The sequence below is a fragment of the Symphalangus syndactylus genome, chromosome 10 (genome assembly GCF_028878055.3).
Source record: "Symphalangus syndactylus isolate Jambi chromosome 10, NHGRI_mSymSyn1-v2.1_pri, whole genome shotgun sequence".
Classification (NCBI taxonomy): domain Eukaryota; kingdom Metazoa; phylum Chordata; class Mammalia; order Primates; family Hylobatidae; genus Symphalangus; species Symphalangus syndactylus.
Genome location: NC_072432.2, coordinates 123357934 through 123382009, shown reverse-complemented (window position 1 = coordinate 123382009; position 24076 = coordinate 123357934). Strand labels below are relative to the sequence as shown.

The 24076-nt window shown below is 44.3% G+C and overlaps 1 protein-coding gene across 5 annotated transcripts in view; it reads right to left on the bottom strand.

Annotated features, from left to right (window-relative positions):
* RBPMS (RNA binding protein, mRNA processing factor) overlaps positions 1 to 18042 on the bottom strand; it is a 187762-nt gene extending 169720 nt beyond the window's left edge. For all 5 annotated transcript variants that reach the window (XM_063610902.1, XM_063610901.1, XM_055295889.2 and 2 more), the window contains exon 1: positions 17412 to 18042. In XM_063610902.1, the coding sequence (XP_063466972.1) occupies positions 17412 to 17477 (66 nt within the window). In that variant the 5' untranslated portion in view covers positions 17478 to 18042. The remainder of the gene's footprint in view (positions 1 to 17411) is intronic.
* Positions 18043 to 24076: the final 6034 nt, after the last annotated feature.

Sequence of the window (24076 nt, the reverse complement as noted above, 5' to 3'; positions counted from 1 at the left end):
CTTTCGATAAAGGCAAACTATTTCAGAGCTTTACATGAACAATAACGCTTACTCTTTATCTCAGCCCTATATGAGAAATTTCCTGATTTATAAGACTAAAAATTAATCCATTAGGCGTGGGGAAAGAGGAAAGGTATTTACAGCAAGCTTTTTGTTTGTTTGTTTTTTTGAGACAGAATTTTGCTCTTGTTGCCCAGGCTGGAGTGCAATGGCGCGATCTCGGCTCACTGCAACCTCCGCCTACCGGGTTCAAGCGATTCTTCTGCCTCAGCCTCCCGAGTAGCTGGGATTACAGGCATGTGCCACCATGCCCAGCTAATTTTGTATTTTTAGTAGAGATGAGGGTTTCTCCATGTTGGCCAGGCTGGTCTCAAACTCCTGACCACAGGTGATCCACCCACCTCGGCCTCCCAAAGTGCTGGGATTACAGGCATGAGCCACCCCGCCCAGCCACAGCAAGTGTTCTAAAGACTGTGATTGCAATGTCCATTTGGAAAGTACAGGGCTTGTTAGTTATGTGGTGAGATTTCAGAGTACTGATTTAAGGGAGGAGGGACCCAGGTCAATCTGCTGCAATTCCACGCCTGAGTCTCCTGCACTGAGCAGCACACCCAGGCTTTGCCTGGGCCTACTTTAGTACCAGTAGACGGAAAAATAACACTTTTCTTTGGGAGGCCAAGGCAGGCAGATCACCTGAGGTTGGGAGTTCGAGACCTGCCTGACCAACACGGAGAAATCCTGTCTCTACTAAAAATACAAAATGAGCCGGGCGTGGTGGCGCATGCCTGTAGTCCCAGCTACTCGGGAGGCTGAGGCAGGAGAATCGCTTGAATCCAGGAGGCAGAGGTTGCAGTGAGCTGAGATTGTGCCACTGAACTCCAGCCTCAGCAACAAGAGCGAAACTCCGTCTCAAAGAAAAAAAAAAGAGGAAAAATAACACTTTTCCATTGACTTCAAGGTAAGCTCACACCAATAGAATTCCTCTATCCGTCTAATCACAACCCAAGATATTACAAGAGAAATTCTCATGTTGATTAAAGGCCAGTGAGGCTTAATGGAATGTAGAAGAGGGGACAGTTAATGATTAAAACATCTTGGATGTACGTTTACCAAAATCAGAAACTCACAGTATTCCAAAGCCCCACAGCACTTTTGAGTCTTTGCTCCCTCCCTACTGGCTTTTGTTTTTGTTTTGAAGATACAGAGTCAGCAGGCTGGGTGCACTATGACCAAATGGCAACAGATGCTAATCTTGCAAAGGGCAAGAACTTCCCTTTGATGATCTAAGAACATGGAGAGAATGGACAAACATGCCTGCTCAGGACATTTTCACTTTGATTCGGGGTTAACCATCAGTTACATGAATACCAAGAGCTATAGAAAAAGTAGTTCCTGCACTCAATAAAATCAGACACGCTACATTCCTGAATCCATCTCGACCACAAATGATCCCAGGAAACGCTGTCTCCACTGCGTATGTTGTCTTATTTGCCATGCTTTAGAAGGCTGATACACAAACAGTTCTTTTTTTTTTTTTTTTTTTTTGAGACAGAGTCTTGTTCTGTCGCCCAGGCTGGAGTGCAGTGCCGCAATCTCGGCTCACTGCAAGCTCCGCCTCACGGGTTCATGCCATTCTCCTGCCTCAGCCTCCTGAGTAGCTGGGACTACAGGCGCCCGCCACCGAGCCTGGCTAATTTTTTTTTGTATTTTTTGGTAGAGACGGGGTTTCACCGTAGTCTCGATCTCCTGACCTCGTGATCCGCCCGCCTCGGCCTCCCAAAGTGCTGGGATTACAGGCGTGAGCCACCGCGCCCGGCCACAAACAGTTCTTAATGTACAGGATCTGAGAACCATTCTTCTGACTCTCAATATTGCATGGTGGCAAGCAGCTTAGAGAATGGATCACACTTATTTTTTTTTTTTTAATCTTTTATTTTAAAAATACAAGCAATGTGGCCGGGCATGGTGGCTCATGCCTGTAATCCCAGTGCTTTGGGAGGCCAAGGCAGGCAGATCACCTGAGGTCAGGAGTTTGAGACCAGCCTGGTCAACATAGTGAAACCCCATCTCTACTAAAAATACAAAAATTAGCTGAGTGTTATGGCAGGCACCTGTAGTCCCAGGTACTTGGGAGGCTGAGGCAGGAGAATCGCTTGAATCCGGGAGACAGAGGTTACAGTGAGCTGAGATCACGCCACTGCATTCCAGCCTGGGTGACAGAGACAGAGCGAGACTCTGTCTCAACAACAACAACAAGCCGGGCGCGGTGGCTCACGCTTGTAATCCCAGCACTTTGGGAGGCCGAGGCGGGCGGATCACGAGGTCAGGAGATCGAGACCACGGTGAAACCTCGTCTCTACTAAAAATACAAAAAAATTAGCCGGGCGCGGTGGCGGGCGCCTGTAGTCCCAGCTACTCGGAGAGGCTGAGGCAGGAGAATGGCGTGAACCCGGGAGGCGGAGCTTGCAGTGAGCCGAGATTGCGCCACTGCACTCCAGCCTGGGTGACAGAACGAGACTCCGTCTCAAAACAACAACAACAACAACTACAACAACAATATAAGCAATGTTACCACAGATAATAACAGGAAAATAACTGATACTTTAAGAATGAAAAACATATGCCAATCGTATACCATATACAACCTCCTCTAAATGAATCTAATATATATTTCCATGTTTGTAAATTGGTATCTTACCAATTGTTATAATGTTATACATTAACCTCTCTCAAATTAGGAGTTTAAACAATGTATTAAGAAAATGAGGGCTGGGAGTGGAGGCTCAGGCCTGTAATCCCAGTACTTTGGGAGGCTGGGGAGGGGGCGGGGAATCACTTGAGGTCAGGAGTTCAAGACCAGCTAGCCTGGCCGACATTGTGAAACCCCCGTCTCTACTAAAAATACAAAAAAACTAGCCAGGTGTGGTGGCGTGTGCCTGTAATTCCAGCTACTCGGGAGGCTGAAGCAGGAGAACAGCTTGAACCCCAGAGGTGGAGGTTGCAGTGAGCTGAGATTGCACCACTTCATTCCAGCCTGGGCAATAAGAGCAAGACTTCATCTCAAAAAAAAAAAAAAAAAAAAAAAAGAAAAAAAAGAAAAGAAAAGAAAAAAGAAATGAAGAAAACCAGCCGGATGTGGTGACTCATGTTGTGTAATCCTAGCACTTTGGAAGGCTGAGGCAGGTGGATCACCTGAGGTCAGGAGTTCGAGACCAGCCTAACCAACATAGTGAAACCTCGTCTCTACTAAAAATACAAAAATTAGCTGGGTGTGGTGGCAGGCGCCTGTAGTCCCAGCTACTTGGGAGGCGGAGGCAGGACAATCGCTTCAAACTGGGAGGCGGAGGCTGCAGTGAGATCACACCACTGCACTCCAGCCTGGGTGACACAGCGAGACTCTGTCTCAAAACAAACAAACAAACAAAAAAAAAAAAATGAAGAAAACCTACCAACATTTCAGACACTGGGATTTTCAGTGAGAATAATTTTTCCCTATCAACTCTGGAACTTACAATGATCACATCTCTTTTGAATACTGCACTGCTGGCTTCATATCTAAGATAAAGAGTCTTCCAAGCCTTTAATGTATAAACAAAACCCTTTCATAATGGGATCTGAGTGGCAGCTTTCACCTTATCTTTAATTCTGTAAAGCATCTGGTGCTGTGGAGTAAATAAACCAGCCCCCTACCCTCAACACACAGTCCCCATCAAACACATGAGCCAGCCTTTCTAAAAATATAGTTACAATGAAAAGCCTACAAATAGTGGTGGCGTAACAAACAATGCTTTCTCTTAAAAAAGATGTTTGTCGTTTTCAAGTGTTCTGAAAACGAAGTAAACCACAAAACCATTTTTAACAAGACGTGTGTTTCTAATTATTAGTGAGATTTATATTCCTTGAAAAAAAACCAGCAGTGTCCCTGGAAGAGCAGAGAAGTTCATTGCTCCAAGACAGCAAGAATTTATAAAGGCAAGATAATTTTGATAAGACCTGTCCCCTTTTCTAGCATTTTAAATTTGGGATCTCCTTGCACAAATACTGATACAATGAATGGTCACTTTGAATTGAGGAGAGGAGGGAACATTCCACTGCAGGGCAAGGCTCAACATTTCTTCATCACAGGCCCACTACCTCGCACAGCAATGATTACTAATTCCCTCTTCAGCTTAGACTGAGAAAAGAAGTTGATAGCAACATAAAAGGTGAGGCAAAATTAATGTAAGTAGAGTTTATTTCGGCTAAGCTTGAAGATTGCAACCCAGGGGCACGGGTGCCCTGAATATGCATTCCAATTAAAAAGCAGTTACAAGTGGCTTTTTAAAGGCAAAAAAAAAAAAGAGGAGGGACAAGGGAGTGGGCTGATATAAAGTTGTTTACCAGGAATTCTCATTGGTTTACACAAATTATACTGATTAGTGATTGGCTATATACATTGTTAAACTATAGAGTGAGTTACAGTGTCCAGTGCAGCATTATTAGGTTAATTTATAGCTACCTGTAGCAACAGCAAGCAGTGAATACAGAGAGGTGAATATGTAGCTCAAAGGGGGAGTAGGACGTGACTGTGTTCTCATTTTAAAGTCCCTCTGGACCTGATCATTTAAAAGGACTTGCATTCCTCAAAGTTCATTTTCTCATTAACACGGTAATTCAAATCTTTATTTACTGAGTATTTATTAGCAAATCATAAAGACATATATGATAAATCGATCATAAACATATATACGGGCCAGGCACTGTAATCTCAGCACTTTGGGAGGCTGAGGCTGGCGGATCACTTGAGATCAGCAGAGTTCGAGACCAGCCTGGCCAACACAGTGAAACCTCGTCTCTACTAAAAATAAAAAAAATTAGCCAGGCATGGTGGCAGGCACCTGTAATTCCAGCTAATCAGGAGGCTGAGTCAGGAGAACCACTTAAACCCAGGAGGCAGAGGTTATAGTGAGCTGAGATCACACCACTGCACTCCAGCCTGGGTGACAGTACGAGACTCCGTCTTGAGAAAAAAAATATATATGACAAATAGATCCTACAAAACCCCTCTCATACTTTCCTCATTTTGTATTTATTTCTGCATTCTGTTGATCATGAGCTTTTTCAAGCAAATTCTGAAAGCCCAGGTTAAAGCTGAACGTCACATTGGGTATCATTCTGCCCAACCTGGTTCTTTCTTTCCTCTAGGGGACTTGAAGCCACGCACTCCTGAAGAACCACCACCTCAGCTCCAGGGTCTTTTTTGCACTTCTTTGGATCTCACAGCAAGTGTTCCCTGGCATTAGATACTTGGGAGGGCATGCAGGGAGAGAATGTTCTCCATTCTCCCTTCCCCCATTAGAATGGCTAATGCAGAGATTCATTTCCTAGCTCTGGTTTTCTGCATAACCCCTCCTCAAAACACAAAGACTCAGGATAGGCCTTAAAGAGTCCTTTTGTTTAGAAAGGGTCATTTCCTGCTGTTCTCTCACACCCAGAGACTCCCACCCAGTTTTCAAGGAGAGGCACTCATTTGCTTAGGAAAAAACAAAACAATTTCAGGTAAGAAAAGCGGTCTTAAGAAAATCATTTCAAATATCCAGGAAAGAGTTTCCAAAGTCTAGTGCTTCACTAATTTTTCCTTATTTTGTTAGAATCGTAATTTAACAAAACAGCGGCAAGGTCTAAGGGTTTTCACTTAAAAGGCTTAAAATTAAAACCATTCCCCCCAAACAGCCCACCCTGGATGTGTCTTGGCATGCCACGGCAGCTTTCTGCATCACAATGGGGAAATGGAAAGTGGAATGAAAGTGGAAAAATGAGATTTATGGTTCTTTTAATGCACAACAGGCGTTGTCTATACAATCCCTACCTTTTAGTTAAGGAAACAGGTTAAAATGACTTGTCAAAGACAAGCAGCTTCAGTGGCTTGTCCTAGGTCCCGTCCCTTAGAAACAAAGAGACAATGAGATAATGAGAAAAAAAAGAATACTCATGAATTGATTGGTAAAGAAATAACTTCTATAAGGATTTATATACTATTGGTTCTAAGACTATCAGGTAATGGACGATGGTTAAGTTAACCAAGTTTGTTGAAGATCAAGTGTGACATAAATGCTATAAATGAGGATAATCCAATGGTCTGCATTTTCATCAATGCACTAACTAGTCTGCTCAACTAACAGGTGACTTGTTAGCCTGATGCCCTATGTAATGATGACTTACATTTCTTTCATCCTGAAATGTCATCTGGTCTGTTTTACAATGAATAGAAATTGCTCCTGAGTCTGTGAGGCTGACACGTGGGCATAAACTGTGGCTGTGAGGTGGCCCCATAAGGGCTCACAAGGCAGATTAGAAGGTCCTTCATGGCTACACATATAGATGGCTTAAAGGCTGGATTCTTCTGGCTAAAGCCAGCATTATGCTGAGCTTCAGATCTTTTTCTTCTTGTAGGCAAACTGAGGAAGGTATATTGAGCTGGAGGCTAGACCCAATCAAAGGATCAGAAGTGGTAAGTCTATCTCCAAATCAATTCCACCTGGGTTATTAACACTAACCGTAACAACCTAACAGTCACATCTGCAAAACGGGAATCAAATTCACCTTGCCCTACTTGTACTTATGCATTCCCTACATGCCAGGCCCACATCCCTCTCCTGGTTCTGTGGAATTAGTAGGTTTCCCATTCTAAGTGGACAAAAGGGAAGGATTCGTTTATGTGGGAAAAGCTGCTGCATACCCCCACAAGGGCTCTTATCACTTACCGTCTGAACATTTCCAGCTTAAAAGGGTGTGAGATGACAACCGTGGTTTTGTATGTAATAAAGTGGGGATGAGGACCAGAAATGATCATCTTCAAGGCAGAAATATAAAGTTTAACCTGAAAACTGCTGAAAAAGGTTTATGATGATACAGTGTATCAGACAGGCTTTGGGGTTTGTCAAGCAGATTTACATTCTAGTCAATTCACAAAAAACAAACTTATTGGACAGTTCTGGGCATTGTCCTAGGCATCGCATCTGAGGTTTGTACAGTGTTAAACAAGACAGGCAGTCTCTGCTGCCAGGGAGTTACATTCCAAGGGTACCAGATACATACAATAAGCATATAAGGCAATGTCAGGAGGTAAGAAGTACTATTTGGAAAATGTTGGGAATACAGGGCTACTTTAAACTTGGAGGTCAAAGGTCACTCTAGGGTGACATCTGAATTGAGATCTAAATGAATGGCAAGGATGAGGCTGATAACGTCTAAGTGTAGGGCTTTCCGGGCATACAGAATGACTTGCACAAAGGCCCTGAGGCAGGAACAAGTTTAGCAAGTTGGAGACACCTAACGAAAGCCCAGGCAGCTGGAGCATAATGAATGAGGCTGTGATTCTTGGCAGATGAGGTCAGAGAAACCAGCAGGGCCCGGATCACATGAACCTCATATGCCACTGGAGAATTTTAAGCTCCTATCCACCAGCTGTAAAACCTCAGACCAATTACTTAATCTCTCAGAGCCTCAGCTTTCTTATCCCAAAACATGGGATGGCAACACTTCATATGGTTTGTTGAAGAGCAATGTTAAAAGCAGAGTAGACACCAGCTCCATTAATGTTTAATCAGTCCATTAATATGCAAAATCCATTAAGTGCTTTTACAGGTTTGATTACATCTGGATATGCACCTGGTCTTTTTTTTTTTTTTTTTTTTTTTTGAGACAGAGTCTCACTCTGTCCAGGCTGGAGTGCACTGGTGCGATCATGGCTCACAGCAGCCTCGACCTCCTGAGCTCAGGCAATTCTCCCACCTCAGCCTCCTAAGTAGCTGGGACTACAGGCATACGCCACCACGCCTGGCTAATTTTTTTGTAGAGATGAGGTTTTGCCGTGTTGCCCAGGCTGGTCTCCAACTCCTGGGCTCAACTGATCTGTCTGCCTCAGCCTCCTAAAGTGCTAGCCTCATGAAGTGCTAAGTGTGGGCCACCTGGACCAGCCACTGCACCTGATCTTCAATTCTCCCACTGATTTTCTTATGCATATTAGGAAAAGTGAGATTGAAAAGAAAATTTGCGCAACAAAAATGGTCTCGTCTATAATTCCAGCACTTTGGGAGGCCGAGGCGGGAGGATCGCTTGAACCCAGGAGTTTTAAGACCAGCCTGGGCAACACCACAAGACTCCATCTCAAATAAAAACAGGTTAAAAAAAGAAAGAAAAATAAATTTTAAAAATTGTCTCAGGGTTCACTCTGACAATTCTTTTGCTTATTACTGGGAAAAGTCTTGGAGGTCCTAGATAAAGAATTCGGCTTGGGAAGGTTAAGAGGAGAGCAGTGGATGATCCGGTCTGGGAGTAGCTGACTAGATTCCAGCCCTTTGCTGATTTTCTTCCTTCTACTCAGATAAGCAAGACACTGAGGGGCAGCAAGTACCAGTGGTTTCAGTCCCCCGTCACCAGGCATCCTGCAGCAGGCACAGGACGGAAGTACACGTCCTCACTCCCACCTCCCCAAACACATCCTGCCTGGCTGGGAGGGATACTGTATTTAAAAACAGATGCCTCTTTGGAAACTCACACATTTTAGGTCCCGTAAATCACACATGCTGGGTAAAGTAATTACACTTTTGTAGCACTTCCCCTCTGAGCACAAAGGAAATTCTGCTACTTCTGTAATTAGATAGCACTTTCTGTGTACACTTTCTCCCAGGGGGGCCTCCACTGTCTATCCTATAGGTGGGCGTAAGAGGAATTTTCACAAAACAGGATCCTGCGGATTCAAGAAAAAAAAAAATTGGGTAGTCTTTAGGATTTCTCTTAGAACGACGCTGGCCACTGCCAGCCTATCTACCCTGGTGACACGAAGATCTGGGAAAATCAAGAGGAATGACACAAAAAAATCAACTCACGAGAAATAAAAGTTAATTAAAAGTAAAGTTGTCCTATAACTTAATTTGCAGAAGTTGGTGAGCCAGACCTCATTTTGGAGATTCTCAGATGTCTCCTACCTTTGCAAAACCCTAAAGGCTGACAGAATGGAACTGCCTAAGCATTCCTTTTGCATTTTAAATTTGTGTAACAATACTGTATTACAACCTGGAATTTGAATCCATCTTCCTGGTGCGACTGGCATTTATTAGTACCACTTCCTTTTTCTCTTTAGCATTTACACAATATGCACCATAATAGGTGCAGTAGAGTTAAAACCTAAGAGAAATACAAATGCAAGTTGTTTTCTTTTTAAGTTCCTGGACTACTTTGAGCTGACACTTAGCTGGGCTGAAAAAGGCAGCAAACTTTTAAAGTATAAATTGAATAAAATGAAAATATGGCCAGGCATGGTGGCTCATGCCTGTAATCCCAGCACTTTGGGAGGCCGAGGCGGGTGGATCACCTGAGGTCAAGAGTTTGAGACCAACCTGACCAACACGGTGAAACCTGTCTCTACTAAAAACACAAAAATTAGCCAGGTGTGGTGGCATGCGCCTGTAGTCCCAGCTACTTGGGAGGCTGAGGCAGCAGAATTGCTTGAACCCAGGCAGTGGAGGTTGCAGTGAGATGGCGCCACTGCACTCCAGGCTGAGTGACAGCGCAAGACTCCGTCTCAAAGAAAAAAAAAAAGAAGAAAATGAAAATATGACCCACAGATTAGATGTCTTTGGGCTGCTGGCCAAAGGCTCATCCTACTCTTCCTTTTCCCCAATAAAGTCAAAAAAGATAAAGGCAACTTAGAAATTTTATCCTGTAAAAAAACTCACGCCTCTCCAGATTTTATGGTAGCTTGATCTTTCCTTTTAGGTGCAGGGTTGGCAAATGAAGAGTTGGAGAAGTAAAAGCCTGGGAATTAATGGCAAGTTTGGGAGGTTTATAAACAGGTTCCTGAGTTTTGATCAAAGCAAAAAAAAGTATATGAGAAAGACTATATACCAGATTTTTCTAAGCTCCCCCTCAGGCTTTCCAATGGCAAAGTATACTAAACCCTTTAAAAACAGGCAGATTATATGTAATACATTTTTATGTTCCTAAATTAATTTTTTTTAAGTTTCCATTTTTCCTGATTATTTTCAATTCTCTCCCCTTCCCAAACACTTTTTAACATGACTCCAAATTTTCACTAAATTTTATATCTCTTTCCTTGCTAACCCTCACAAGGTTTCCTAGAAAGTAGGAATTCCATTTTCTGGGCACTCACTCCCAGTATGCACGCTTTCAATTATCAGCTCTATGTTCTTGAATTGTTCTGAAAATTGCATTTCAAGATCAGACCTCTCCTCTGCACCCCAGACTCAATAACATCTTCATCTCCTAGGTACCTTCTTTTCTTACCCTTTCCACATCTCTATTTTCTATTCCTACAAATACAACCGTCACTTAGCTAGTCACCCGAAGGAGAAACCCAAGAGGCTGCTAGGCTGTCTCCTCGCCTTCTCTCCCACACATCTGACAGTTATCTAGGCCCTGAACACCTGGCATCTCTGCCTCAGCTGCCACTGCCAGGCTGCTGCCTCACTTTGAGACCAGGACTCTTGCAGCAGAAACCTCACTGCAAGAATGGTTCTCAACAACTTTTCCAAAATTCGCCACATCCCCCCATGCCCATTGGGACATCCTAGATTGCTGCCTTCTGGGGCACATCCACCCCAGTGCCCCATCAGAGGACAGAGTCCAATTCTCTAATGCAGAGGCAGCTCCTCCACCCACTGTGGGCCAGTGCGCCCTCCCCAGTTTCATTCTTCCTTCCCCTTCTTCTCTCCTGCCATGGCTTGCTTGCTCTTCCCCAAAAGGGTCTTTTGAAACCTCTGTGTTCATTCACAGAGCAAATTCCTTGCCTAGCCCATCTTTTCCCCACTGTCTGAACCCTTTTCTCATCAGTCAAAATCTTAACTGAGATTTAGCTCATATGTCATCTTTAAAGAACAGACTCTTTAAACTTCTTTAAAGCTTTCTGTGACACAGCTCCATCCCTTCCTTGCAGGTTTGGCTGTGCTCAACTCAATTACCTCTACTTTAACCCCGGGCGTGGTTATACCTGTTTGTTTATATAGGTGCATCACCATTAAACTGTGAGCAACTTTAAGACAGGAACTGCCATCTCTAGAATCTGCACATGAAGACCCTGGCTCCATAGCTTTTCAGTGCTTCAGCCACTTCCCCATCAAAGAAGCACAATCATCATAATCCCTTCATCAGCTTGTTGTGAGGCTGAAATAATATATGAAGAGTGCTTGGCACATAGTAAATACTCAAGGATAATATCAAGGACCTCCCATCTCCACCCCCAAACATAGACAATACAATGCAATAAAATTGTTTAAAATATCCTCCTGGTACACTTTAGGGATGTGAGTGCGAGGAGTTATCCCCATATGACAAATAAGCTCATCCCCACCAGGGGCGTGGAACTGACATCTTCATACCAACATAGCATCCATTTTAAATACCTGGTCCCAGATGGCCTCAAGCCCACTGAGCTATGCAGCCACTTCTGCACCAGCTATTAAGGTTCATTCTCCTCATTCCTTCCTAAGTTTTTTTCTTTGACCAAAGCAAGCACTGTTCAAGAGGAACATTTGCATTCCCTTTCCCCTACCCCCAGGCAGACACTAAGGTGCCAAATGAAACTGAACACAAACATTCCAAAGTGGCTGTCACACAGAGCAGGCTTGTTTGAGAACACAGGGAGTCCGTGCTCTTCCACCTAACCAAGACTTCTGGAAGCCCTCGTCCAAAAGGTCAAATGGAATTCCACAGCAGAAACCAAATTCTAATGGTGAAAACCCAAACGCACCTTGGGACAAGCAGTCCCACACCAACAGTGGCTATCTGATGGACCAGACAGGCTCACCTGTGCTCGCAAATGGAGGTTCCTGATGACAAAGGGATGGAAGTAATTTTCCAGCCGATCCATCCATGCCTTCTCTAATTCCCCAGTGCAGAGCGCAGAAGGGATCCTCAATATTAAACGAGTGGCTCCTTCTTATTACCTACACAAACTCATAATCACCAACCTCACCAATAAGGCTATTTCACATATATTTACAAAGAATTATATATGTGTATATATGTAAGTGTGGATGTGTGCAGAGGAGATTTACCTGGTGCTGGGGTAGGTGTTGAACATTGGGAATACTGTAAAATGGCATAGACCCATACAAAGTAAATAGCTGAAAAAATAATAACCAGGAGTTAAATGGACATAACAGAAAGTAACTTTTACTGAAATTCTAAGGAAAAATCATCTCTATGGGATGGGACATTCAGGTGAGGGGGATCTTGCAAAAATGTAGGCTGGAAAACTTGAATCCTGGCTTGAAAGCAGCTCTGACTAGATCAAGAGAACAGAGGAGGAAGACCTAGGCTGAAGCAAAGGGATCACAGTATACAGGTAGGTGAGGGCAATCCCGAACGCCATGTGCGTACTTGACTTTGTGGAGTACCAAGTAGCACTGAAGGATTCGGGGCACTGGAGGGCCCAGCAGTATGGTGTGAGGATGGACTCCGGAAGCGCATCAGAACGGGAGAGCAGCTGAAGATCACTAACACAATCAAGGTAAGGGAATGAGTAAGAGAAATACTAATAGTACTAAGAAAGACTATGTCTGAGGAACAAGGCAGACCTGATTCTCACCGCTAGGCTTGTGAGCAAAACTAAATGTGACCAACCTAAGTTTTGTGAATATCATGATTCAAGGAAACCCTCAAAGCAAAAAGACATTGAAATTTTGTTCACATGGTCATTTTCGAAAACTTAAACACCGAAAAGCATCAGAAAGTAAATAGCAATGATCTGTAATCCACCAATCAGATACATTTTATTAATGTTTGGTTTTATGAATGAATATACATTTATTTGAGAACTGGCATCACATAGGATAAAACTTTAAAATCAGTTCTTTTCATTTAATATTACAACATGGAATAAAAATATAGACTTCAGAATGTCTGGAGCCACTGAAGCTCAAAGAGGTAAGGACGGGTTCTCCTCTCCAGCCTTCAGAGAGCACGGTGGCCCTGCCAACACCTTGACTTCAGGTTTCTGACCTCCAGAACACAGAGAATAGTATATAACCACATATGTATAATACATAATAAATATGTATTTATATATAATACATATTTTATAATCCATGTATTTTTCTCTTGAAAAACGGAGCCTTTAGTGGCTGCATAATATTCCCCTTCTGGAATTATACAATGATTTAGTTAGCAATTTCCTATGATAGATACAGAGTGCCTCTGAATTGTCGCTGTCATAAGTCACTCCGCAAAAATCATTCCTATATATAAATCTTTATGATACCGTTTTCTTAGGGTAAATTTCTAAAAAATAAAGGTACTAAATCAAAGGGCCTGAACACATTTTGATAGTGTCACTCCTTTCTGAAAAGCTACACTAATTTACATCACCACTGCTCTGCACAAAACTACCCACTTCATTGCCTTGTCACCAGCACTGAACACTTTTATCCTTAAAGCAAAAATTAATATGAACCTACGAAAATCATGTGAAAGCATCTCCAGAAAAGAGCTTCCACCCCTTCCAAACTACCCATCTGAAAACTAAATGCCACTGGAAATGAAGAAGACTGCAGATGCACACAAGGGTTTATCAGGGAAATGTTTAAACCGCTACTGGAAAAATAACTCAAAAGTGCATGCCATATTGGCAGGGGTCATGGAGCATCAGTTGTCACCAAATCCTATTCTACAATTGAAATATGGGTTTATTGCATAGGATTGGACATGGAATAACAGAGATCCCCAATCTTGGTTAAACGTATAAAACCATTCTGTACCTTCCTGAAGTCATAATGTAGATTGACTTTAATGCTCAATGAAAATTTGAGGTTGCCACATCAAACTGACATTACCCTCTCTGTAGCAACTGTAAGAAGTAATTTTCTTTACAACCCCAATATTTTGGCAAAATTAGCGCTTTAAAAGAAGGAATGCAAAGTAAAGGTTTGTATTAACCTCGGAAGAACTGACTTTATATGATTTCTGCACATCTTTTTGATCAATATTCCAACACTTCTACGTTTTTTGCTTTTTTAGTTTTACTATAAGTACAAGTCAATTCAAAGCAATTTAAGGAGAAATTAACACCACTGCTTCAATATAATAAAAGGCCTTTTAAAGATGTTTTATAATCTGCCTGAAAAGTACTCAATGACATGGATAAAAGTAGAAATAAAAGCCAAATCACATATTTAATCTAAATTTCTATTTTGAAAATTCAGTGACCAACAAATAAGTTACTTCTAGCTGTAAGACAGAAAAGGTCTTGATATATTTGAAAATACTTTAAACTCATAAATTATAACTGATTAGGTAAGACAAATAATTATGGATCTATTATATATCAATTTTTTAAAAGTCTGCACAATTAGAGAAATTCTAGGAATCATTTTATCAATTGTAAAATATAAGAAATGATATGATACTCTAAACATATATAAACCTTACAAATCTCAGTGAGATTTTGACAACTGGTTAGTCTTTACAGGACAACTTGCTTAGGGAACACACACATATAAACACGTATTTAATGTAATAATACATTAAAAACCGGAAAGTTAAATGTATCATCTCTCTTACACAACTGGCTAGCCAAATCCTAAATTATTTTTCCTCAAAGTTTTCAATGCTACCCAAAGTAGAAGTATTAATACATGTTCTAAGTTCTCAAAAACTTCCAACCCTTAAAAAGCTGCAAAAATTCTCCTAGATCCTGAACTGTTCATTCTATACAATTAGAACCAAAGAGGCATTTCAGCATAATTATTTCAGGGTAAGCATTAGAAACCCTCAAAAGAAGCTAAAATACACTGATTTATAAAAGGAATTCGTTTTGAAACTAGAAACACAGAAAAAAACAAACTTGGATTCTACAATGTGGAGAAAGCCCAAACCACCCTCATGATCTGTGAAATAAACTATTTTCCCTTAATGATGATTGGACTCATTTTTCCATGTCAGTTCAATGGCCACCAGAAATTACAACAAAACACATTTTTCCTCTCTTGTCATTATGTGTACATATATATGTTGTATGTGTGTGTTCTGTTTACCGGAGTCCACTGCCAAGGTTTTTAAATGTGTTTAAGAGCAAGTTGGTGATACAATGGGTGTGCAGGGAAAGGGTCTGTGTAGTGGTTTTGTGTAATGCCAGGCACATTAATGGCACTCACCAAATACTCTATTTATTTTACTTGTGGCTTTCAAGGTTAGAAAGAAAAAAACAAAAAAGAGGTTAAGAGTTTCTCAAGAACAAAATATAAACCAAAAATAGGAAATTAAGGCAAAATTACCTGGCTCATTCAGGCCACCTTAGTTTCTTTTCCTCAATTTCTGACATTATAAACCCCCCTCTCTTCATGGTCTTAACTTTTGTACACGACATCTCTTGGACAACTTGGGTTCTGAAATCTTCCTACCTGTCCCCTTACTTTTTACATAACATGTGTTTTGCTAAAAAGACCGATACTTTCTAGAGCCACATGCCATTCCTACCTGAAAAGGAACACTGTCAGATAACAGGACAAGTAAGAGGCAGCAACTGTACTGCAATGGCCCGCGATTATACGGCGATTATTATACACAACCTCACAAGGACGGAGGAACGTCCAGGAACAGGGCAGGCAATCCCTCGGTCCTGGCAGCTGTTAAGATGGGTCAAGTAGAAAAATATGACTTTTCTATACTTAATTTTAAGTGGGTATGATTTTTAGGACATTGAACCTTTTTTGCTACCTACCAAAAGGAAAAAAAAAAAGTTTTCTCAACTGGGTGAATAACGAAAGATGGTTTCATACAGAAGCAAACAGATTGCATATCTAGCTGAAATAGAAAGATTTCTGAAGCGACGATTATCTTGATATGGTAAGTGAATTAGTTAAATATAGTAATTCCTAAAAAAGCAAACTTGTCATTATTTTTAAATTTTTTTAAGTGGTAGGGAAAATAAATAGCAAAGCAGCCAGTAAAGTTCAAGAAAAAAAATCAGAACATACCATTCAACTCTCCATCGCTTTGAAAAAAGAAATGCCAGTAGCATTCCTACAATTGTAATTAGAAAACATGCAAGTAAACAACTCTTCAAATAGTCTTTTATAATAAAATAGAAAACGTCCTCGGGCGAAAAAGCAATTTTTGGCTGACGGCCATTCATCTAGGTTTTCACTACCACACAACTGGGTGACGAGTAAAATCTCCTATTTATTTTGCATTGTTTGGCATAGTCTCGCTCCTCTATCTTCTCCACCTAAATAGTTACCATTTTCCAAGTGGACAATGTGCAGAGAAGTTGTATGTATTAATGAATTCCTCTGCAATTTTGGTTTCACTATCAGAATTGAAGTTTGCACACAACAGTGTCTCAACAATGATCTCAACATCCTAACGCTTTAGAATCCGTTTACCTTCTGTGTTCACCTATATCATGATGCAGTACCTGTGTGAATCTTTTCGGGTCATATTGAGACGTGCACTTTCCTGCATCTACACACACTCTCAAGTTCCTCTAGAATGTTTAAGAACTCAACTGTGTGGGATGTTAAAAAGTACGCCAGAAATAATTTCTTGGACTCCAGATAATGTACCTGCAAAAACAGAGTCATTTGGTAGGATATCACAAATATCCTACTGAATTCTGAAACGTTTGTTCCTGCGTCCGACTCCCCTTCTGACCACATCTACTCAATTTTGTTTCCACCGAAAGAACGCTCCGCAGTCACAAAACTTTCATCGTGATTACGGACGCACCACCTAAAATGCATGCTCAGAAGTCAAAGTCCTATGAAAATACTCCCGATGAGCATTCGGTGAATTGCTGCGTTTTTAACCCTCTTATTCTGCTCCCCTCAGCTGCACGGCCCCTAAAATCACAAGCGTTCACCGCCCAGGTTCGGGGTCTTTGACTCAGCAGAGAAGAATGTGGCTGATGAGTTATCTATTAATCCAAAAAACCTCGGCTAGAAAGATATTTCACCAAGAACTTTTAACATGGAAAGGGAGGGGGCAGGGAACAGAGGTATCTTTTAACTAGAACTTTTCCCCGAGTTTCTTCCTTAAATTGCACCCCCCCCCGAATCCACACATAATTTCCAGCCCCAGCCCTAAGTCCTGACCCTCCGAGTCCCGATCATCTGAGGTCACCCAGGAGTCAGCTCTCGGTTCCACTTTTAAATCCCGGGCAAACAAAGCTGAGCATTATACTTACAAAAGTCTCCGAAAAGTCCTTGGAGTTACGCAATTTGGGGCCCGCAGACGCGCGTGGACACAAAAACACACGCTCCCGAGATCCACCCTCCCCAGGCCACACTGCAGGGCTGCGTCCGGGGCACCGGCCATGCCTGAACCTTCCACCGCCGCGCCCTGGGCCCGCGCCCCGCCGGCCGCCCGCACTGGGTCCCGGGTCGCCCCCACCACCGCACCGAGCCGCCCAGTACCTCCTCCTCCTGAAGGTTGGCCTCGCTCAGGGTGTTCTCCTTCTCGGCTTTGCCGCCGTTGTTCATCTTCCCGGTCCTTCCTCGCCGGGCCGGGCAGGGCTGGGGCGCGGGGCTGGGCGAGGACGCGCTCGCCCACTGTAGCCTTCCCCGGGCGCCGGGGCTCCCTCGGGCGGGCGCCGCGGGCTGCGGGGCTGGAGCTGGAGCCGGGGCAGTGGCTGTCGGGCTCGGGCTGGGCTGGACTGGGGCTCCCGCGGCGAGTCTACGACGGTGGCGGCGGGCGACTCAGGAAGTGCAAGGGAGAGACGGGGCAGGGCGCGGGCCGGGAGCGGGGCACCGAGACAATCGGGCCCCGGGAGGGCGACCTGGAGAGGGAGGGCGGGAGCCAGGGGAGGAAGGAAGAAGGAAGGAAGGAAGCAAAGGATGGGGCGAGGAGCGGCGTCCCAGGAGTAAGCGCGGAGAGTTGGGGCTGGGGGCTGCAGCCGCTGGAAGGAGGGGACGGGGGTGCCTAGAGAAGAGGAGGAGGAGGAGGAAGAGGAGGAGGAGGAGCGGGGCGGAGGGGCGCGGGCCGCGGCTGGGACGCTGGGACCCGAGAGCCGCTGAGTGCGCGCTCTAGGCAGGCTCTGGGAAGTCCTGGATGGAAGCAGCTCCCTTTCTCTCGCCTTCCTCCCTCCCCTCTCCCCTCCCTCCTCTCCGCGCCTCTCCTCCTCCCTCCGCCCTCCCTGGACGTGGACTGCCGACTGCAGCCCAGAGGGACGGGGCGCGGGACGGAGCCCCCCGCGGGAGGAGGGGCCGGCGGCCGGATGGCGCGCGCCAGGGAGGGGCACCGGGCCGCGGGCGGAAGCGGCGACCCCAGTCCCCGACTCGGCGGCTGGTCGGAGGGCGAGGGCCTGGGAGGCCGAAGGCAGGGAGGTCGGGTCCCGCCGTTCCCTCGGCCCCCGGGGGCCCCGGCGTCTGCGCGCCCCGGGACTTCGGGGACCCTGCCCCGCCGGGGCCAGGACCGGGAGCTGGGTTGTGTGCGACTTTTGTTTGCCGGTTTTTACCGAGGGATTTGCACCCCTGGCCCTAAGCCCACCCTTCCCGAGCCAGACCCGGTTCTTCCCTTGCTGCTTGAATGACAGGATGAGAACTCGAGGGACACCGGGGACAGCCCACTCCGGGCCGGCTTTTTCAGGACAGGGCTTCAAACCCATCTCCAGCGCGGGTCCTGCGACGCGCCCGGAGGCTTCCCCGCTTCGCTTCCTGGGCGTCCCGCGGCCCCCAACTCCTCTCCCAGCTCTCACCAGACTGTTCTGGATTGTTTACCTGGCCTCTCCCTCACCCTTCAGAAAGCTCCTTCCTGTAATAATAATAATAAAAAAAAAAAATCCTGCCCTATTTATCTTTTTAATCCCACGGCTATTTAAACGGGCTAACGGGTATATAGTAGGCACTCAAATATTTGTTGCCAAAGTGAATATTCCTTATTGCAGGCAGAGCTGGGGGTCCGTACGGAGGAACTTCAGAGACTGGAAGCACGCTTGAAAAAGAAAGGGGGCCTGGGCTTTGCACCACCTTCAGGATTGCTTACTTGTTTCCTCATCCGTGAAATGGGAGCAGCTGAATGTGTCTCCTAGTTTTCGAGGTGATTATAGGTTAATAGAGCCATATAGAGCACCCAGCATTTATTCTTGCTTCGTTTAGGTTTACAATACATGGAAACTAACAGTATTATTAAGGAAGCTTCTATTTTTCCAGGGCCTTAGAAAGCTTTTCCAATACTCAATCGTTTAAGCTTCTGGTTTTGTTTGTTTGTTTTTTTTTAGAAAAATGAGAGTCTCACTTTGTTGCTCAGGCTGATCTCCAACTCCTGGCCTCAAGTGATCCTCCCGCTTTTGGCCTCCCAAACTGATGGGATTACAATGTAGAGCCACCGTGTTAAACTCTTAGATTTGACTGCTACAAAGGTATAAATGTGGAACTCCATGTATCAGTGGGTTCTCCCCCACTTCTTACTCCCAGGAATTCTCCGTCCCAGCCTGCTGCTCCTGTCTTGCACCGGTAACAGTTTCCAACTACAGTATTTGCTTAACTGTTTCTCCCCACCCCCCACAGACATTCTTTATACTTGGTTTAAGTGCTGCTGGGGATAGGGTGAGGGTGGCTGTGGGAGTTGCAGATAAGGACCCTCCCTTTAGGGAGTTTAAAGTGGTATGGTGGCTCACATTTGGAATCTCAGCACTTAAGGAGATAGAGGAAAGAGGATGGCTTGAGCCCAGGAGTTCAAGACCTGCCTGGGCAACATAGTGAGACCCTGTTCTCCACAAAGAGGGGAAAAAAAGAAAAGACAAAAAAAAAAAGTGGTATGGAGCCAAGATACTCTCAGAATCCTCTTTCCTATTATAGAAAGCAAGGAAAATATTTGCTTTAAGGGCATTATGAGGAGAAAAACAGTAGTGATACTTGGATTTACATACTGGATTTATCTTGGGGGTTTGGAGATTTTGAAACAGGAAGATTTCCATAGGGAAAACAGGTTTTTTAATTGCTGTCATAATGTGATTTCTCTCTAAGGGGAACAAACATGTATCCTGGATGAAAATAAACCAAGTCTATTGAAACTGCAACCCAAGACATTCAGAAGAGACAAGGCTACAGTGAATCTGGAAACTTTGCACGTGTTTGGATGTATTGATTGCCTTAACTGGCAGCCCTTTGCACTGCCAGCTTCCCTCAATTACATGAGGAACCACGAGGGGGCAATGTCTTCCCGAGCAATAATAGCTGAGTGGTGGTCTTAGAACCCCGTGGTGGCCCATGATGCTAGCACTGTGTCTTTGGCCATTCTTGCCTGTCAGGGAGCATACTCCACAGAAGGGCATGGTCTTCTTGGAGCCTGGCATGGGCCCAACAAAAATGACAATGTAGTCAATAGTTCCACTCAGACCTCACTTAGGAGCAGGTGGACTATGTTGTGTGATATCAGGATGCCCGGAGAACCTCTCCTATCCCCACCCAGGGAAGCATGGCTTAATTCCAAATAAAAAATCTGATTCCTTTGTCTTTAAGCCAAGCTAGGACTTCGTCCATTGTTAAAAGTCAAAAATCTCTGGGATAAGAAACAAAAATAAGTTCCAGGTGGGGCGCGGTGGCTCATGCCCGTAATCCCAGCACTTTGGGAGGCCAAGGTGAGCCAAACACCTGAGGTCAGGAGTTCAAGACCAGCCTAGATAACATGGTGAAACCCCGTTTCTACTAAAAATACAAAAAATTAGCTGGGCGTGGTGGCGCATGCCTATAATAGCAGCTACTTGGGAGGCGGAGGCAGGGGAATTGCTTGAACCCTGGTGGCAGAGTTTGCAGTGAGCCGAGACTGCACCATTGCACTCCAGCTTGGGCAACAAGAGTGAAACTCTGTCACAAAAAAATCAAAAATAAGTTCCAGGAGAGGATCCTTGACTGGCTTATTCACTGTTGTATTCCCAGCATCTAGACTGTGCCCAACACATAGGAGGCACTCAGTTATTTTTTAATAAATGAGCATTTTAAGTCTGATGGGTTATTGATTCTCAGGCCTGAATGTTATTACTGGATTTTTCCAAGATCCAGCAGGAAGGACTAAATCAGTGGAGATGTCTTAGAACAGATAGTCACAGCAATGGCATTAGGTAGGGTCTTGGCAGTGTTTTCTTTTTGTTTTGTTTTTTGTTTACTGAGAGTCTTGCTCTGTGGCCCAGGTGACATTGTTTAAGCAAATGTCTCGCCCAGGCGAGAACTGTTCAAGCAATTCTCCTGCCTCAGCTTCCCCAGTAGCTGGGACTACAGGTGCACATAACCACACCTGGCTAATGTTTTTGTATTTTTAGTAGAGACAGAGTTTCCCCATGTTGGCCAGGCTGGTTGGTATTGAACTCCCAAACTCAGGTGATCCACCCGCCTCGGCCTCCCAAAATGCTGGGATTACAGGCATGAGCCACCGGCCTGGCAGTGGTCTTTAGTCATGATTTTGCAGTGGGGACCCTAGATAGAGACCTTGTGCAGAATGGAACAACTGATAAGGTTTCAAACAGTAAAAGATAAAATCCCACCATTGAGGCCGGGCACAGTGGCTCATGCCTGTAATCCCAGCACTTTGGGAGGCCGAGGTGGGCGGATCACCTAAGGTCAGGAGTTTGAGACCAGCCTGGCCAACATGGTGAAACCCCATTTTTGAAAATACAAAAATTAGCCAAGCGTGGTGCTGGGCACCTGTAGTCCCAGCTACTCTGGAGGCTGAGGCAGGAGAATTGCCTGAACCTGGGAGGCAGAGATTGCTGTGAACCAAGATCATACCACTGCACTCCAGCCTGGGTGACAGAGGGAGACTCCATCTCAAAAAAAAAAAAATCACACCATTGAATTTGATGTGTCAGACAATAAAATCGACACTGATGCAGGGATGGCTATACTATATAGTCAGTGGTGAGAGTGACATTCAGGGTGTTTTCAGAAAAACATATGGGGTTGGGATAATATGTCAGGAAAAGAGAGATTCCTGCTTTTTGTCCTTTTCATGAAGAATAGTGTTATTTGAAAGAGCAATAATGTATTACCAATAAAACTCAAGGAAAATCTGTAAACAGACTTTTGCTATTTATAAAACTTTGTGATTGAAGGCAAAGAGTTTGAGTTTGTGTAGGGGGGAAAATGTACCTTCAGTCAGGGTATAAATGATAATTACAGCTTGTTTATGACTTTAAAGAAAGATTCCAAAGTAAGATCTCCTCAGTAGCAATAGTTCCCAGGCATCCTGAGAATTATAAGACAACAAAGGGATTTTTTTTCTGAGACGGAATTTTGCTGTAACCAAGGGATTTTATATCCTGTAATAGTTGTCCTGAAGACCAGAAAAGTCCGCTTTTTCACCAGCCTAACACTCTACCTACCATATTGCCTGACCTTCAAGGTTACCTTGAAAGGGTAATATTGTGTACACCTGTAGTTTTTTACTACTCACTGCTGTTTCTCTGGCAGTGTTCGTTTCAAGGCTTGCCTTAAGAAATCCAAACCTATAATTATGTCTTAAATGTTTGCCTTTGGGAACTGCAGACATTAAAGTTCTATTTTGAGGCGATTTGCCTGGCATGGGCTTTGTACCTATGTTAGCTTTGCAGCAGAAAGCTGCAGTATCTACCATGTGTGTTGTGATTGTCTATTAACCCTTCGGCTGAGCCAAAGAAGTTATTGAGGCCAGAGGGACTGTATTTTATTGGTTTTTGTCATCCTTGACACCTCTCTCTCCCTCACCTCATGCCTACTCACCTCCAGCTTCTCTCCATCTTCCCCTGATTTCTTCTATTAATTTATCATTGTGGCAAAAGACACATAACATAAAATTTACCGTCTTAACCACTTTGGGTTTTTTTTTTTTTTTTTTTTTTTGAGTTGGAGTGTCACTCTGTTGCCCAGGCTGGAGTGCAGTGGTGCCATCTCGGCTCACCACAACCTCCACCTCCCAGGTTCAAGAGATTCTCCTGCTTCAGCCTTCTGAGTAGCTGGGACTACAGGCGTGTGCCACCATGTCCGGCTAATTTTTGTATTTTTAGTAGAGATGAGGTTTCACTATGTTGACCAGGCTGGGTTTTTTTTTTTTTTTAGAGATGGGTTTCACTGTGTTGCCCAGGCTGGTCTCAGACTCCTGGGTTCAAGTGATCCTCCCACCTCAGCCTCCCAAAGTGCTGAGATTACAGGTATGAGCCACTGCACCCAGCCTACTTGTTTGTTTTTCCAGATTTCATTCTGTTGCCCAGGCTGGAGTACAGTAGCATTATCATAACTCACTGCAGCCTCGAACTCCTGGGCCCAAGCAATCTTCCTGCCTCAGCTTCCCGAGCAGCTGGGACTGCAGACTCTTGCCACCACACCCAGCTAATTTTTAATTTTTTTTTCCCAGGCTGGTCTTAAACTCCTGCCTTCAAGCAATCCTCCTGCCTCAGCCTCCCAAAGTGCTGAGATTACAGGCATAAACCATTTCACCTAAGCCTTCCATTTGAACCATTTTTAAGTGTAGTGTTAAGTATATTCACATGGTTGTGCAACAGCCCCCTGACTTTCACCTCCTAAAGAATTCTGAGGTTCCCTGGCTTCCCTCTGATCATGATCAGAGGCCCATGTGGAGGAGAATCCAGGTGTTTGGCTTACAGCCCCAGCTGAGCTCTGCAGACAACCAGTATCAATTTGCCAGCCCTCTGAGTGAACTATCTTGAGAGTGGTTGCTCCAGCCCTAGTTGAGCTGCCGCAGCTGATACCATCTGGAAGAGAGATGAGCTTTCTGCAGCAAACCCTGCCCAAATTGCAAAATTGTTAGCAAAAAAAAAGTGAATGCTGTTGTTTTAAGTCACTACGTTTCAGTGTGGTTTGTAATACAGCAATATATAACTGAAACATAATTACATACCTAGAAGTGGGATAATAGAAATCAACAGGGTGATTCCTACTGTAATAGAAACCTAAAACACATGGCAGGGGCTTTAGGATCAGGTGGAGGATGGAAGCTGGAAGAACCTTGAGGAGTTTGTTATTGAAGAACACTATTAAAGAACAGTGAGCGGGGCTGGGCGTGGTGGCTCACGCCTATAATCCCAGCACTTTGGGAGGCAGAGGTGGGCAGATCACCTGAGGTCAGGAATTCGAGACCAGCCTGGTCAACA